This window comes from Chenopodium quinoa, unplaced genomic scaffold (assembly GCF_001683475.1).
Source record: "Chenopodium quinoa cultivar QQ74 unplaced genomic scaffold, ASM168347v1, whole genome shotgun sequence".
Classification (NCBI taxonomy): domain Eukaryota; kingdom Viridiplantae; phylum Streptophyta; class Magnoliopsida; order Caryophyllales; family Amaranthaceae; genus Chenopodium; species Chenopodium quinoa.
Window position 1 is genome coordinate 4,027,722 of NW_018743389.1, and position 15,583 is coordinate 4,043,304.

General features: G+C 30.5%; 1 protein-coding gene across 1 annotated transcript; it reads left to right on the forward strand.

Moving 5' to 3' along the window:
- Positions 1-1,820: 1,820 nt before the first annotated feature.
- On the forward strand, positions 1,821-5,366 carry LOC110738454 (alpha carbonic anhydrase 7-like). The gene is made up of 7 exons (XM_021918861.1): positions 1,821-2,051; positions 2,238-2,455; positions 3,592-3,698; positions 3,836-3,938; positions 4,611-4,775; positions 4,875-4,928; positions 5,108-5,366. Exons 1-7 carry the CDS (start codon positions 1,964-1,966, stop codon positions 5,201-5,203), a joined length of 831 nt encoding a protein of 276 aa, XP_021774553.1. The 5' UTR covers positions 1,821-1,963; the 3' UTR covers positions 5,204-5,366.
- Positions 5,367-15,583: the final 10,217 nt, after the last annotated feature.

Consider the following 15,583-nt stretch of genomic DNA (forward strand, 5'->3'; position numbering starts at 1 on the left):
TATTGACCCTTAGTAATGCGGCCTTACTAAATAAGGTATTAGAATTAGTATGAAACCAACATATAATAAATGTGTTGTGATTATTACGAAGGAGTGGTATAACTTCATTAACAATAACAAAAGTCAAACATTACTTAAATTTGAAAATCTTGTATTCTTAATCACGATTTAGATGATAGTGTATAATGAACAATCTTAATACTTCTAATAATCAAGTTGCCAATGAATTGACAATGATAAATAGCCGCAAAGACGACGATAAACGCAAAACAGAAAAGAAAAAGACATTTTACAATGATGTGATAATCACCCGATCAAGGGGATAAATAGTCATTTTCTGTAATAACTTGAGTTGTCAATCTTATAACAATTCTAATAAGCCAATACGAAACTTAATTAAATTGAACCCAACAGACTATATATAGATGAAAATCTCTAATAACAAAAATGACATGACATGTATTTTAATATAGCTAAAACGACTTGAAATGAGATTGACCTGAATTCAAATTAGTCGACCCGAAACCAAAACTAGCTAAAGTAAATTTAACTGAGAATGAGGTAATAATTGAAGTAACCATATTCAAATTTTAACTGGAACTGAATTGATTTAAACCAAGATCTAATCGAATTCGAAATGACCCGATCCAAAGTCAAATAAGTCCATTTTGTCCCAAATAAACCCGATAAAATACGGATCCGACTTCATCTTAACTCGATATGACTCAACCCGAATTTGACTTGACCCAAGTTTGATTTGTATCCGACCATGCTTGAACTCAACTTTAACCCGAATTTGATTAAGCTTAACCCGATTTGATTTGATTTGTTAGATTTAAATGACCCATCATTACCCGACCCAAACATCCCGACCCGTCGTGGGTCTACCCAAACTCCATCTGGGTACCCGATTTGACACCTCTATATGTAATCATAAATCTTTAAGAATTTACACAATAAAATAAAATTCAAATCAATGACAAATTAAAAGTTACCCTTGATTAAAGTAACTATAAAAATAGTTAAAGTTAACCTAAAACTCACCGTCTTACAATAAAATTAACGTACACTTGCCTTACACAAGACTTATTGTTATTTTATTCACAAAATATCCTCAAGTACAACTTTCCTCTTAATGTCTTCATTTTTAATTCTATCCTCTTTAAGGTTTTTTCACACATCCATCACAACATATGCGACTCTACTACTTCCATCTTCCTAATATAATATGATTAATTTTGAATGCCCATTTTTCTGACCCATATAACATTTGACAAAACTCTTTACATAAATCATTTGAAAATTCGCAAGGTATTTCTTTTTCTTTTTTAAAAGTACATTTCAATGGCTTACCGCAAATGCAATAATATTATTTTATTTATTTATTTATTAATGAGACATCGTATAATATATATTTGTGAGGATATCTTTTGGCAAATATTATCTATTGTATTTTAGTTAACTTCCTAGGATTCTAGCATATCTTTTGATTTTATTGTTAGGAGGTGTAACTATTATATATATGACATTACGATCAATGAGAAATTCAAACCATTCAATTCTATTTTCTATCTAATTTATCATTTTTTTTTTATTTTTTTTTTTGGTGTGCAATAATATTATTATGATTATCAATTTCAACCAATATTTATTCAAAATATCATAGAATGTTCCATTTAACTTTCATCTAAGAAGGCTACAATTAGTCAAAATTAATAACATTAGAATATTCAATTAAAGATTAGCTTCAACGGTGTAACCTGAAGAATAGTCACCGAGTAGTTAAGACCCAACACCAAAATAATTATAAAAATCAACATAATAATATGAAGGTGCGCAGATTGTACTACATTTTTTATTTTAATACTGAAATGGCAGGACTACAAGTATTCTTATTTATTCTATAAATTCAAACATAAGAACATCTCAAAGATTTGTACACTTAATCTTTTAAAATACAAAAATGAAGTACCCTTCAATGCTAATATCCTCTCTAATCTTCTCCCTCCTCATCTTGCTCGTCATCGAATCAACTATCGCTCAAGAAGTTGGTAATATATCCACCTTCCATTCTATTTTATTTTGAAGTACTCCGTATTATATGAACTTTTTATATAGCATAATATTTAATATTTTTTAAGATCCGATTGGAAGGGCCGTCGCTCAACGTATAAAAGTGGATAAAAGTTATACAAGGGTAAGTTTTTGTGTACTTATTTTTAAATTTTGATTGGCAGATGATGAAACAGAATTTGACTATATAAGAGGAAGTGAAAGAGGACCAGATAAATGGGGACACATAAAGGAAGAATGGGCGACTTGTAAAACGGGTAAATTACAATCGCCAATTGATTTATTACATCGGCGAGTTCAAGTATTGCCCAGATCTGAAGAAATTGTCAAGTTTTATAGGGCTGGTAATGCTACCGTCAAAAACAGGGGACATGATATTATGGTAATTTTCTAATCCTCTTTTTGGCTTTTCTTTTTGAAGCAATTTTATTTTATTTTATAATATCTTACCTTTTCAAAATTAGATTCTTTATGATTGCAAATTTTTTTTTACAGTATTTTTTTTGTATCGTAGAAAAATCTGTCAAAGAGTTATATTGTAGATTTGTACTAGTAGTCGTAGAAAAGTATGTTTACTCTGTTATGTCTACAATATATTTCGTTTTTCACGTATGGCTACCAATTTTAAGTTGGGCACCGGCTGTAACATGTAGGCCCATGTGTTACGTTTTGTGCCCAACTGCCCATGCATAGTCTAAGCCGCGTGCCGTGTCATGCAACTGAGCCCTGTTAATAGTTACATTTTTGTCAACTTGGAAAAAAAAAAACAGAGGGTTGGCAAGTTGTTCTCGTGACGGGTTCACGCCAAATTTCATTCGAAAATGATATCCATGCATGGCCCATCGACGGGTCTCTCATGTTATGTCAAGCATTTTTGTGCCATGCCTAATCGATCTTTATGTTAGCCTAGCCCATGTCCATCATATTTACCAATTATATATGACAAGTAGAATCCAAACATAAATCAATAGAGGATCTTTTATTTTACTCAACACGAAGTAACTTATTTGCTTCACTACATCTTCATGGGAATTGGGAAACCCCATACTCCCAAACATATACAAATGATGGGGCTCGAACTTGTAACCTAAAGGTGATTCCTCACCATTTCCACCAAACAAACTCTGTTGTTGCTTCTCTCCACTGGCCTAATAGTAATTTTTTTTTTCATTTTAAAGTCAGGGGAACCTTGATCAGATCTAAAAACTTTAAGATAATTAATTATACTCCTAACAAACTCTTAAATCTTACCCCCATTTTAAAGCGTATTAAATCATGTGAACTCCACTTTTTAAAGGTTGTGAAAAAATGTGTGTTGTAAGTATTAAATTACGGATAAAGTATGTTACAATACAAAACTATATTAATATCTTTTAACTACTCCGTGTTTGAATAAATGAAAGTTCAATCCTTTCTTAGCTAGTTGCCTGGTATGAAGTATCTTATTCCATATCTCAATTTTTTTTTTAATCAAATTTTCAAAATTTTGTAACAAGAGAAATAATTTTGTATTGCCAGATTGAGTGGGAGGATGGACACAGTACAATTGAGATGAATGGCACTACTTATATCCTTAGGCAATGCCATTGGCACTCCCCATCAGAGCATACTATTAATGGCATTAGGTATAACTACTCATTACTGTATTCAAATTATATTTTTTCTTATACATATTTTTGCATGTTGATTGGTAATAAACTCTTTTTTCTCACAAAAGTGAATATTAATAAATTAATGAATTGTGTTGGAACAACGAACCTAGGTTTGCTGCAGAGTTGCACTTGGTACATCAAAGCTTAGATAACAAGATTGCTGTTATTGGACTTCTTTACAAGCTTGGCAAGCCTAATCTTTTCCTTACAAAGGTACGGAATTGAAATCATATATTTATACTCCATTTGTTCAAAATTAATTTTTTTAAGTGGAGCAAGCTAAGTAAATAGTAGAAAACTTAATACAAACTCTATATGGTACTATTGGTTTATAATTTTATATGCAATACTTTCCAGATAAAAAAACATATGAGATCTAGCTTGTTGGACTCACATCAGCAAATATTTATAACAACCAATTTTTTATAAATTTTTTTTTTATATAATTTCTTTATGCTGAACAATATAAATTATGTATTAATAAGGGGGGAAAAAATAAAAAAGTCCTCTCAAAAAAAAAATAAAAAAAAATAAATAAATAATTCCTAAGTCATAAACGGAGAAAATATTTCTTATATGCTACAAAAGTTATTAAAGGGTTGATTTGCAATATTCCATCATTTTAAAAATCGTGAAAAAGATGGTTTTATTTTATTTATTTATTTATTTTTTATTTTTTATTTTTTTGGTATTTTAGTGGCTATCATGGTTATGCTTAATAATTCATCTTATCTTATGTGGTTTGAGTTGAATATTTGATTTGGCAAAACTTTGACATCAATTGTCCATTCAATCTGAATATATTTAGTTTCGATTGTATTAATCTGTATTGGCCAAATATGTAACCTTCATTATTTTTACATATATTCAATTTTTTTTTTACAGCTAATGAAAAAACTGGAATTAGTACCTCATGCTCTAGACAAGACAAACGCCGGTGAAATTAATCCAGGTGAAATAAAGTTTAGAGGAAATAAGTATTACAGATACATGGGATCTTTAACCACTCCTCCTTGTACTGAAGGTGTCATTTGGACTGTCGATAAACGGGTATGTAAACTTTATCAAAAACTATGTACGTTTTTCTTTAATATTTGAAACATTAATAATTTTTATGCAAGTTTTATAAAATAATTTCCTTTTCTACAGGTTGCCACAATTTCGGAACATCAAGTAGCAATGATGCGAGAAGTTGTTCATGACGTAAGTTAAGAGTACAAATATATTTTGTAGATTTAGTATATATGATTCTTTATAAATGAATTGATCTTCTTTCATACACAAAGTTTCTAGCTTTATAAGACAGGGAAGAACTAGCTGAGTTGATAACTACTTGCATATAATAAATGGATGTTAATTCTATTTTCCTTTGTTTTGGGTAGGATGCGGAGAAAAATGCAAGACCAGTGCATCCAAAGAATGGAAGGAAGATTCGCCTTTATACAACAACTATCAAGAGCCATAACGGAGATAATTAGGAGTAAATTACCATTATTTTTTGGTACAATATTTTGTCATATTCGGTATCCAATTGTTGGGTGTACATCTATTGCGAGTATTAAAATTACAAATTGTGCGAGGATTTAACTCGGCAGAGCTTTCACTTAAACTTTAAATAAAAATAAAATAGTGCATTATTTTGAATATATGTGTGATTATGGTAACAAAATATCAAATTGGTTTGACTGCACACAATAAATTTGGTATTCATAACGGATTGAATCTAGTCGTGCCCGCTTTTAAAACTTTTTTAGCTTTGTAAAACTTGAAGGTACTAATAAATAATTAAATACTTCATTTGTTTCCTTTTACTTAAAACATTTGAAAATTCCATTATTCATTAATTTTCATTTAATCCCCTTTGCTAATTTATATGTTTGGTAAAAATGTAAAATGTAGCTTAGTCATGTGAGATCTTGTTACATACATTTATATTATTAATCTTTATATTTTTACTTATTAATAATTATAAGAAGTGCAAAGGGTTAAAAAATTCAAAACGTTGCAATGAAATGAGAGTCGATGAAGTAAATAATTATTAAAAATTGAGGATGTAAACATGTGAGAAGATAAAATAATGTAAGATTCATTGATGAAAGTATAAATCAAGTGAAAATTACAAAGTGAAAAGTAAAAAATATCCTATTTCAGGATATTGTCTTGATTATTATATAAGTCATAAAGGAGGGAGGTGGAGTAGATAGTTGGTGTCCAAAGCATAAACAACCAACAATATCTTCTTTCGCTTTATAAAATGATATATTCATTGTCAATGTTTGATAAATCTTAACATAATGTTAAAGGACAAAGTCAACGAACTAAAAGCTTAAGCTGATAGTTGAAACTCAGGAGTATGTTTTATACTCTATCACGTCCCCTCATATCCAGCGCTTAATGAAAGTAAGGGTGGATGAGATTTGAACCCTTGACCTTGGAGTCAAGCTGGCTCCGATACCATGTTAGAGGACCATCTCAACCTAAAGCTTAAGTTTTTTGTCTAGTTGGTCCTCTAGCATGGTATCAGAGCCTAACCCACGGTTTGGGACCTTTAATGGCTTGAGTATATTGTCAGGCCCATGGTTTGGGACCTTTAATGGCATTAAGTCTTTTGGGCCAAATTAAATTGGATCATGTGATCCTTGAGTTAATTAAAAGGACCTTACATGTGAGAGGGAGTGTTGAATTATATCCTACCAAATAACACATTAAGATTATTTTGATTTTACCACCCAAAAATTACCCATATTTTGAACTAATAACCACCCATTTTAATTTTTATTTTAAATACCACCAAACAAAAGACAAATAATTAGATCTCAATACCGCTTTAATATTTTCCATCAATAAAACCGCTAAATTTAACGTTGTTGTAATTTTTTCTTCGATTTTCGGGCCAAAAACATGCTTTTAAAAGTTTTTGGGGTGACAAAAACATTATTAGATATGCCTCGTTTTGTGTACTAAAAAAATACAAAATGAGGCATTTTTTATATATTTTTTTTGTCAATTTTGACCTCAAATCGGACTTTTTTGGACTGTAATGACTCCAAAATTGGACTCTTTTGAACTCAAAATGACACAAGGAGAGATTTATAAGTATTACTCCCTCCGTCATAGAATATCTAGAACGTTGAAGTGGCACATTGTTTAAGAAAAATATAAGTGGTTCCATTTAAAATATTTGTTTAATTTATTGTATAAATGATTCTTTTATATATTTTTACTAGTTGTGGGTGCACCCGCAACGCGGGTGCCCCCCAATTTGGTGAAATCAAACGCGAAATAGAGAATGTGCCATTTTTTATTTATTTTTTATTTTTATTATTATTATTATTATTATTATTATTATTATTATAGTGGTATGTAATTGTAATACCCTGTAAATTTTCTTCTTTTAAAATACTCATTTTACTCTAAATAAAACCCTTTTTAGGAAATAACCAAAATATTACCGCCACCGAGATAATGGCTAAGGCAAATTTTCAAAGTCACACAACGGAAGTCTAAAACATAAATCAACTTTTAAAGTAAAACTTGAGTTCACAACCTCAAAACAAAAGTAGAATAAATCATTCACAAGTTGGAACCAATTCAAACATGACCCTTCTTAAAAATCAATTAAAAATAAACACAATAACGTTAGTCCATTAACAAACCAATAATTCAAAAATATCAAAGCTAAGAAACATAACAAGTAACTCTTTGCACTCATTCCCATCATGTTGTTCATGTTTCAAGTACCTGTTACTTTTTCTTTATTTCAACCCCTCTATTCACCATATAAATGGGTCATAGTAGGCCAATCCAAAGGAAAGCCAAACACAAACACAAAAGTACGAATCAACAAAAGCTGAGTACATATGCACCACACTAACATGAATATACTAGCATCAATTAAATAATTAAAACATGTTTACCATACAATCACAAGTCAACTTACCTTTGACTTATAACTAGCAATATTAATTATTAATTATAAATTTGGATTACACATCGAACGGGTTTTTTTCCTTTAAAAATAGCCCATTAAACATGGAGCTTTCAATTAGGGAGGTACCCCAATTGGCACCTACTATGTCACACTTGTGACGAAAATACAGTAATAATAAAATAAAGTACAGCGTCCTGTACCCCTGCAAAAACTATGGTTAAATATAAAACCCCATAACTCCCCCCATGTGTTCATACTCAAGGTATATATGTTCCAAGAGTTTTGGTGCGTATCCTCTTACACTTTACGTGATTTACCAATTTAACTCGTGATGACTCTAACCAATAAATCAAGAACAAACATGGCAACAATCAACACATACTTCCAATTCATTCTTGAATTAATTAGTCAGCACATACTATTTATTTTAATTAAGGTTCTTTGTCTAGTTTTGTGCACAAAATTGCACGATTACTACCTTGGTGCATAATATGCACTACTAAACTTCCTTGACTCAAACTCAACTTACATGAGCGAGTAAATAAATAAACTTACTTCTTGACTCAACACCAATAATAAATGGGTGAGAAATAAATTCATGATTCATGCTCAATTATTCTAATTTTAGCTCTTTTAAACATACATTAGCCTTACTTATTAAATTCATGCTTTTTTGATACTTGAAAATAAAACATACTTCCATGATTCCTACATATTCAACTTGTATCATGCCTCAAATAACATATTCACATGATTGCATAACAATTCATGCTCAACCAACATCAATTCCAAGCATATAATCAACCAAACATGCTACTAATTCATCACTTAAATCATACTTTACAACCCTAGCATGATACTATGCATGCACAAACATTCTTGTGCACATACGTACCTTGAATAGTGCCTAAACTCGGCCACACTCGCTAGAAATCACCTAACTCAAAGCTTCCTACAAATAAGAATACATAACTATAATTAATCCACTATTCTCCCAAATTTCTAGCAACTATAATACACTTTAAACCTTATTAATCAACCCAATTTAATGACATAAAAGCCATAAAACCTTTTCTTTAAGTGGGTACTTTAAATCCTTTCAAAAAGACTTAGTTTTTATGACTAAATAAAATCCCATCACACTTATTTAATATAAAATATCAATAATAGACTAGGAAATCATATTTAAATTATTAAAACCTTTTCCTCTTTTATGGGTAATTAAACCCTAACACAATAATTAAAAAGTAGTGTGTATAATTAAATTCCAGTGTTAATTTGAGGGCTTTAAACTCATTAAAAACATGTTTAAACAATTAATTAAACAATAACAATCTAGGATCAAACCCTAACCATATACATTAAAATTTCAAATTCTAGGGTTTATAAATTAGGGTTTTTGATTAAATAAAAATCTGAAATTTATATGGATAATTTAACAACATCAAATACCCAAAATCAATATCAAAACATAATCAAAATCATGCTTTAAATTAATAATATAACTAGAATTAAATTAGGAAGAGAAAAGAGTTTTTTTTAACAATATCGAACCAAAAGCAAAAGGAGAGAGAAGGAGGGTGGCTGGCGGGTGGTCGCCGGTGGCGCAGGTGGCTGTCGACCGTGAGGGTAGGAGAAGAGGGAGAGAGAGGCGTGGGAAAAAAGAGAGAAAAAAGAGAGGAAAAAGAGAGAAAAAGAAGAAAGAAAATAGAAGGAAAACTTTTGGGGTTTTGTGAAATCTGACAATTATGATTTTTGACTGAAAAATCTTGGGGTTTTAAAGTATTTATACTTCCCTTTTAAAACAAAAACTCATAATTATAAGACTGCCATTACTAAATCCTACTCCCCCTTAACTTTTTCCTTTGGGGTCAAGTTGTTGGGCTCTTAAGGGTCCTCAATTTCCCAACAAGTTGATCCAAGTATTTAAATAAGGATGACCCAATTCAAAATATTTTTATTGCCTCAAATGATGACTCATATTATTTTATACACACTTACATAATATTTAAATAATTAATATCTGTTAAAATGAAATGAATCAATTTAATTTATAAAAATAAATAAAATATATAATTTATATACATGAAAATATTATAAAAATACGGAGTATTATTACAGTAATGCATTCCCATGGTTAATGAGGTTAGGCGAAAAGTTTGTATCATATTTGTCTTAATTTTATTAGTGTGGGATGCATATGTTTAAAAAGTAGAAGAAAGTTTGTTTAAGGAAAAAAAAGGTAACAGTAACAAGTTAAATCGGAAAAGAGGAGAACAACATTTAATAATGTTGTGTATACCATTGTCTACTATCAAACTAAAAAGCGGGTGATTAGGTATAGTGTAGTTTAGTATTTTAGTTGGATTAACTATATATAGTATTTTGTGGTAAAATACAAATTGTGGATGTAATTAATTTTGAGATTGTTCATATTAGTTGTTTAATTGACTATTAAAAAAATGTTGTTAGATCAAATTAAATTAGAGCACTCCTCAATTTATAACCTAGATAAACAAATTATATTTATCAAATGACATTTTCGTAAATAAGTTGCATTGAAAGTTGTGTTTTTTGATTAAAAATATATATATTTTAACTGTTTGTAGGCCACTATAACAAGTTGGACAAATTTTCAAAGTTAACACCGTAACCTCTCCGTTTGTTGCTATTCATCATCTTCTTCCTCCCACCTTCTTTTCTTCTTCTTCATTTCATCTTCTTCGTCTTATTCATATTTTTTCTTCCCACCCACCTTAATCTTCTCCCTCCAATCTCTGCCCACTTTCACCTTCTCTTTCAAGTCCGTTCGACTCCATTTCCGCCGGCTTTGCTGGCAAAATTAAATGAAAACCCTAATAATAAAAGGAGAAATTAATGGCATGGTTAACCCTAATGGGTAGCTGAGTTTTCCTTCCTCCATTAAATTAGACTTTGCACCAACATTTTTGGCGGCTTCGCCGCCGAAATTAAACGAAAACCCAAATAACAAAGTGAGAATAACGGGCATGGTTAACCCTAAAGGGTAGATAATCTTTTCTCCCTCCATTGATTTTGACTTGTTCGACGTTATATAGTGAAAATGTGTACTTTCCACCCTTGAAATTGAAGGTAGAAGGAGGAGAGAGTAAACAACAAATGATTGAAGGAGGAGAGAGAAAATCAAAAAAATACCAAAAGGTTGAAAGAGGAGAGAGAAAACAATAGTTAACCAAACTTATTTGTAATTTACATATACACCCCTTGATAAACAATTCTTGTTTATCAAGGTTATAAACTTGTATTTTCTCATTAAATTAGATGGTTGTAAAAATAGTATTTGGTTTTGTTAGGTTTTGGGCCTAGTTTTGAATAGTAGATTATTTATTTTAGTAAGAAATGTGGCCCAATCCAAATATGTGTTTTTTCTTTGTTTAAAATATTTGTGGATACGTGTAATGTTTTACTGTGGATCTTCTTAAAGGAATTTGGTTATATTTGTTTCGAATAGATTTTAGAGTTACTCGGAAAAAAAAAATTATTTAGGTGTGATGATATTAGTTGCTTAATTGACTGTCTTAATAAAATTAAAAAAAAAAAAAAAAAAATTGTTAGTATTGGATTGTTTTGGGTTTAATAAAAGCTTGGTTATTTAGCCATAAAAAAAAGCTGGCCCAATCCAATAGATATCCTTTTATAAATTTTTTTTTTTTATTTTTTTTTGGGAATGTCAAGCGTTTTCTTTTCCTCTGATATGAAGCAGTGTAATTGCTTCTGAACAATTAGGTTTAGAAAGGAATTTTGTTTTTTGGTTTCAATTAGATTTAAAACCTCTTTTCTTCATTGTTACTAATCTCATATCAGAATGGATAATCTAGAAGAAGTTGACATTGCATTTGCGAATTATCGAAATTTTTGTGCAGTGCACAATCGTTTCATGAGGTAATGAAACTTGGAGTTCAGAGGTTGAAGATAGAGGCTAATCAAGAGATTGATAAAGTAGATACCCTTTTAAAAAATGCAGCAGAAGGTATGGAGGAAGCAACCATTGAAGCACCTATTGTGGTGGCTATATTTCTCAGGTATTTAGATTGGGTGGAGCAAACAACTGCACAAGGTACCGAAAACTTAGATAGATTGTAAAGGTATAAAGAGAATGAAAAGGCTAAACTTGATGCAATTCTGAAGAAGCTCAAGAAAAATGTAATTCACGAGCGTTGATTCTAGCCTTCTGGGGAAGAAGTAGTATGAAGCGTAAGTAAAAAGTAAATCAGGGCTTCAAAGTATAGCTTTTGGGGAAGAAATGTAGTATGAAGTTCTAAAATTTGTAAACAACTAGCTAAGATTTAAGTGTATGGGTATTAATTTTTAACCTTTGCAACATGATGATTAGACATTAGAAGGGGCCTAAGTAGGTGGCTGCATTTGTAATAGAATTGATCTGAATATATCAAAATTTCTGGTGCCTTTGATTTTGTAATGCTTATTTAATAGTAACTATGATGTCAATGAAGCAATTATCCTCCGTACAATATTCTTCCTCTTGACCTTGATAGTGTGAATCGAGCAGGTTTGTGTGTTTGCAATATTAATTTTATTTACTTATTTAGTGATTGGTGACTTTAAGATTTGACTTTTTTCTTTCAATATTTATACTCAGTTTAATAAGAAGCTGGTCAATGTTGTAGATCAAGTTATTAAGCGATATTGGGATTTATTTATTGTAGTCAGGGTTATAAAGTGTAATTTCATTGGTGCTATGAGCTAGCATATATAAGTTACAGTTCAAGTCAACAATCACTCAATACCATGTTTTATTTGGTAAAATTTTAATGGAAAAGTCGTTAGAAAAATTAATGGTGAGTTTGAATAAATTTAAGATTTTTGTGAACTATTTTGAATTGTTTAGTCGATGCTAAAGGTTATTGATTTATATATATAAAGCAGCTTGTTGTATGTTGAAAGTACAGATTGAATAAGGTAGTGTTTTCTAAGTTTGTCGTTATGGATAGCCATGAAAGAACGTTTACTATTCGCTATGAAAATGATGATCATCATAAGCTGGTATGTAAAGCTGACATGCATTTTTTAAAGTGTGACATATACGTATGCTATGCTTTTAGTTGTATTCTGACCTGTTCGTATTCTGTTGTGTGTTTGTTGTGCATTGTTTTTGCCAGTGAATCCCTTATTGTTTTACAGAATATTTGAAGATGGGTTTTTCAATGTTGAATTTATCTGAGTAATGTTGAAGAACCTTGGTTTCCTACCTTAGTGCATGAGGAATCTGCTAATGGATGGAAGACATATGTAGAGGCTGGATAGTTAGCTTTAGTGGAAGACAACAAGCTAGTTGTAGGGGATGAATTAGTGTTTATATATATAGGGAATAGTTCTTTTGTTGTTAAAATTTTGTCATCTAATGGTGGTGGAAAAAGTAAAGCTGCAGGGTATGTGAGTGTATGCAGTAATTTGTTTAGAAGACGTTGTCGAAAATCAACTTTAGAGGGTTCTTCACAGAGGATGCATGAAATAAATGCTCGGATTGATGCTCTTGTTAGTGGTTGTGATGAACCCTACTTCAAGTTTTCTTTTTCTGAAGCTTATTTTGAGCATGGGATCATTGTATGTCTGGTGTTAGAAGTTAATATCTTATAAACTATTCATCATTTATGTTATGCTAATTGACTAAATTTCTCTGCGTAGAATGTTCCTCTACCATTTGCTATAGAATTTTTTGTCGGATTTTCAAAGAAAGTTGAAATCCTTCTTAAGATGGTGATACAAAGTTCAAAGCACAGTTGAAGACTGTGACACATAAAAAGACAATTACTCAATGTACTATTAGGAATGGTGTAAGTGCATTGATCAATCAATATGGTGTTCAGGTTGATGATGCTGCTTTGGTAAAGTATCTATAAGGAAGTCCAATAATATTTGACATCGACTTAGTTGCAGTTTAAACGAACAAGGATGTTTTCAAATTGGATCAGTATTTGTTAGTTGCAAGCAGTTTATAGTAGCCTAGATGTATTTGTAGTAATCAAGAATAAGACATTAGTTTATTAATTATGTGACATTATTGAATTAAGGTTTGCCTAAGTACCACTACAACAGAATAAAGCAAAGGTAACAATGAAAAACCATTGCCTAATATGACTGTTGCCTTGTAGCTAAGGCAACACATATGAGGCGTAGTTTATGCCCCCGTTGTCTATTCATAAGGCAACACATTTTAGTTCAAAGGCAACAATTTTAAAAGCCAAGGTATAATGATACCTAAGGCAACACTTTTACAAAGGCAACAAATGAAAATTGTTGCCACCTTAGGAGACAATTTGAAATTGGAACCTTATGTCATAATGTGTAACAACCTTTTCAGTCGATGTATTAGCTAGTAATAATACAAAAGTGTTGCCAAAACACCATTAAAGTGATTATTTATAAAATTTTAAATTAAATGAGCAAAGATGAATCAACATGTGAACTCAACCATACACAATAATCAGTTTAATAGGAAGCAGAACCTCAATATAGAAGAAATTTGATTTTATAACAAAATTCATGTGAACTCATTAAAATCCAAAAAATAATATCCAATAAAATTTTACTACACAATACTTATAAAAATCCTAAATAACTTGTAATTCATGATCTAAGCTAGTACATTTCTAATAACACTAAATGTATATTTGTTTATATCTAATTATGTACATGGGGGAAGGAATGTAACCCTTAAAGAGGGAAAAATTACTATAAACAATCTAAAATGCTAATATATCAACTCTTCGTTTTTGTCTTTAATATATATCTTCTTCTATGTACTTGTACGACCTGTATTACTTATCAAATAACAAAGTTAGAATAATAATTTTTCAAAAACTAAGGAAAATAATTAAATTTCTAAGCAAAGATATAGAATTAAAACATTTTACTAGTATGGCAAGCAAAACATACAAATATCAAAATTCATAAAGCAATTTTTCATTCATCCAAGACCAAGGGAAGGAAATAGACAAACACCAATTTTTAATGTAATACGTCAGATATTCACCATGCATAATTAGGAAAATAAAGAGTAAATAATACTATCTCCCATTCTATTTGCTCTTCAACTCCGGAATCCTTTTGTGAGACAAAAAAAGTCAAAAGTGGAAAGAACAACAAAAAAAGATCGAAGGGATAGTGAGATAAAATACATAATGAAACAATAGACAAAATAGAAATCATTTGTCATATGATTAAAGGTATAGCCAAACAACTAATCTTATAACTTACCTTATTAAAAATGTAGTAAAAAGATAAAACTTCCAACTAAGTTTACTGGACATGAGAGGCAAAGTAAAGTGTTGGAATTGGCCTGTAGAAAATAATCCATATACATTATGATCTTTCAGTCACTTTCACAGCCTAAGATAAACCTTGGTAAAGAAGACAGTGAAATCAAAGATTACAATATGATTACCCTATGAAATACGATTAATTTATTGTCTATAGTGCATTGTTAAACGTTAGAAATAAATACCCTTTAGAACTCAGAAGTGCAACCTAATAAAAATGGTAGGATGTGCAGCCTTACAGGTATATTAATACATTCTTGATAAAAAGAAGTAAGATAGTTGTATGACTTGTATCCAGAATTATCTAGGAAATCATTCTTATTGGTAGCTCGAAAGACAACAAGATTTGGGTTGTTGCTCTTTTTTTTTTATTTTTTTTTTTGGTAAGTAAGAATTTATTACCAAAAAAAAAGAGGACAAGCCCTCAACTTCAAACTACAACGCCCTTAAGGGCAACCAACCACCAACAAAAACAGCCACAACAAAACAAAAGAAAAAAAGATCACAAGGATCAACAAAACAGACACCCAACCAAACAAGCCTTAAACAGAATTTCTAAGCTTATAAAGCCATTTAACTTGAGCTCTAGTCCAATTCCTACTTATCAT

Bases quoted from the DNA above. Each gene is read 5' to 3' on its own strand.
- LOC110738454 (XM_021918861.1), top strand. From the start codon at position 1,964: ATGAAGTACCCTTCAATGCTAATATCCTCTCTAATCTTCTCCCTCCTC. The intron at 2,052-2,237 runs GTAATATATCCA...TTTGATTGGCAG, and splicing joins AACTATCGCTCAAGAAGTTG to ATGATGAAACAGAATTTGAC. The intron at 4,929-5,107 runs GTAAGTTAAGAG...TGTTTTGGGTAG, and splicing joins TGCGAGAAGTTGTTCATGAC to GATGCGGAGAAAAATGCAAG.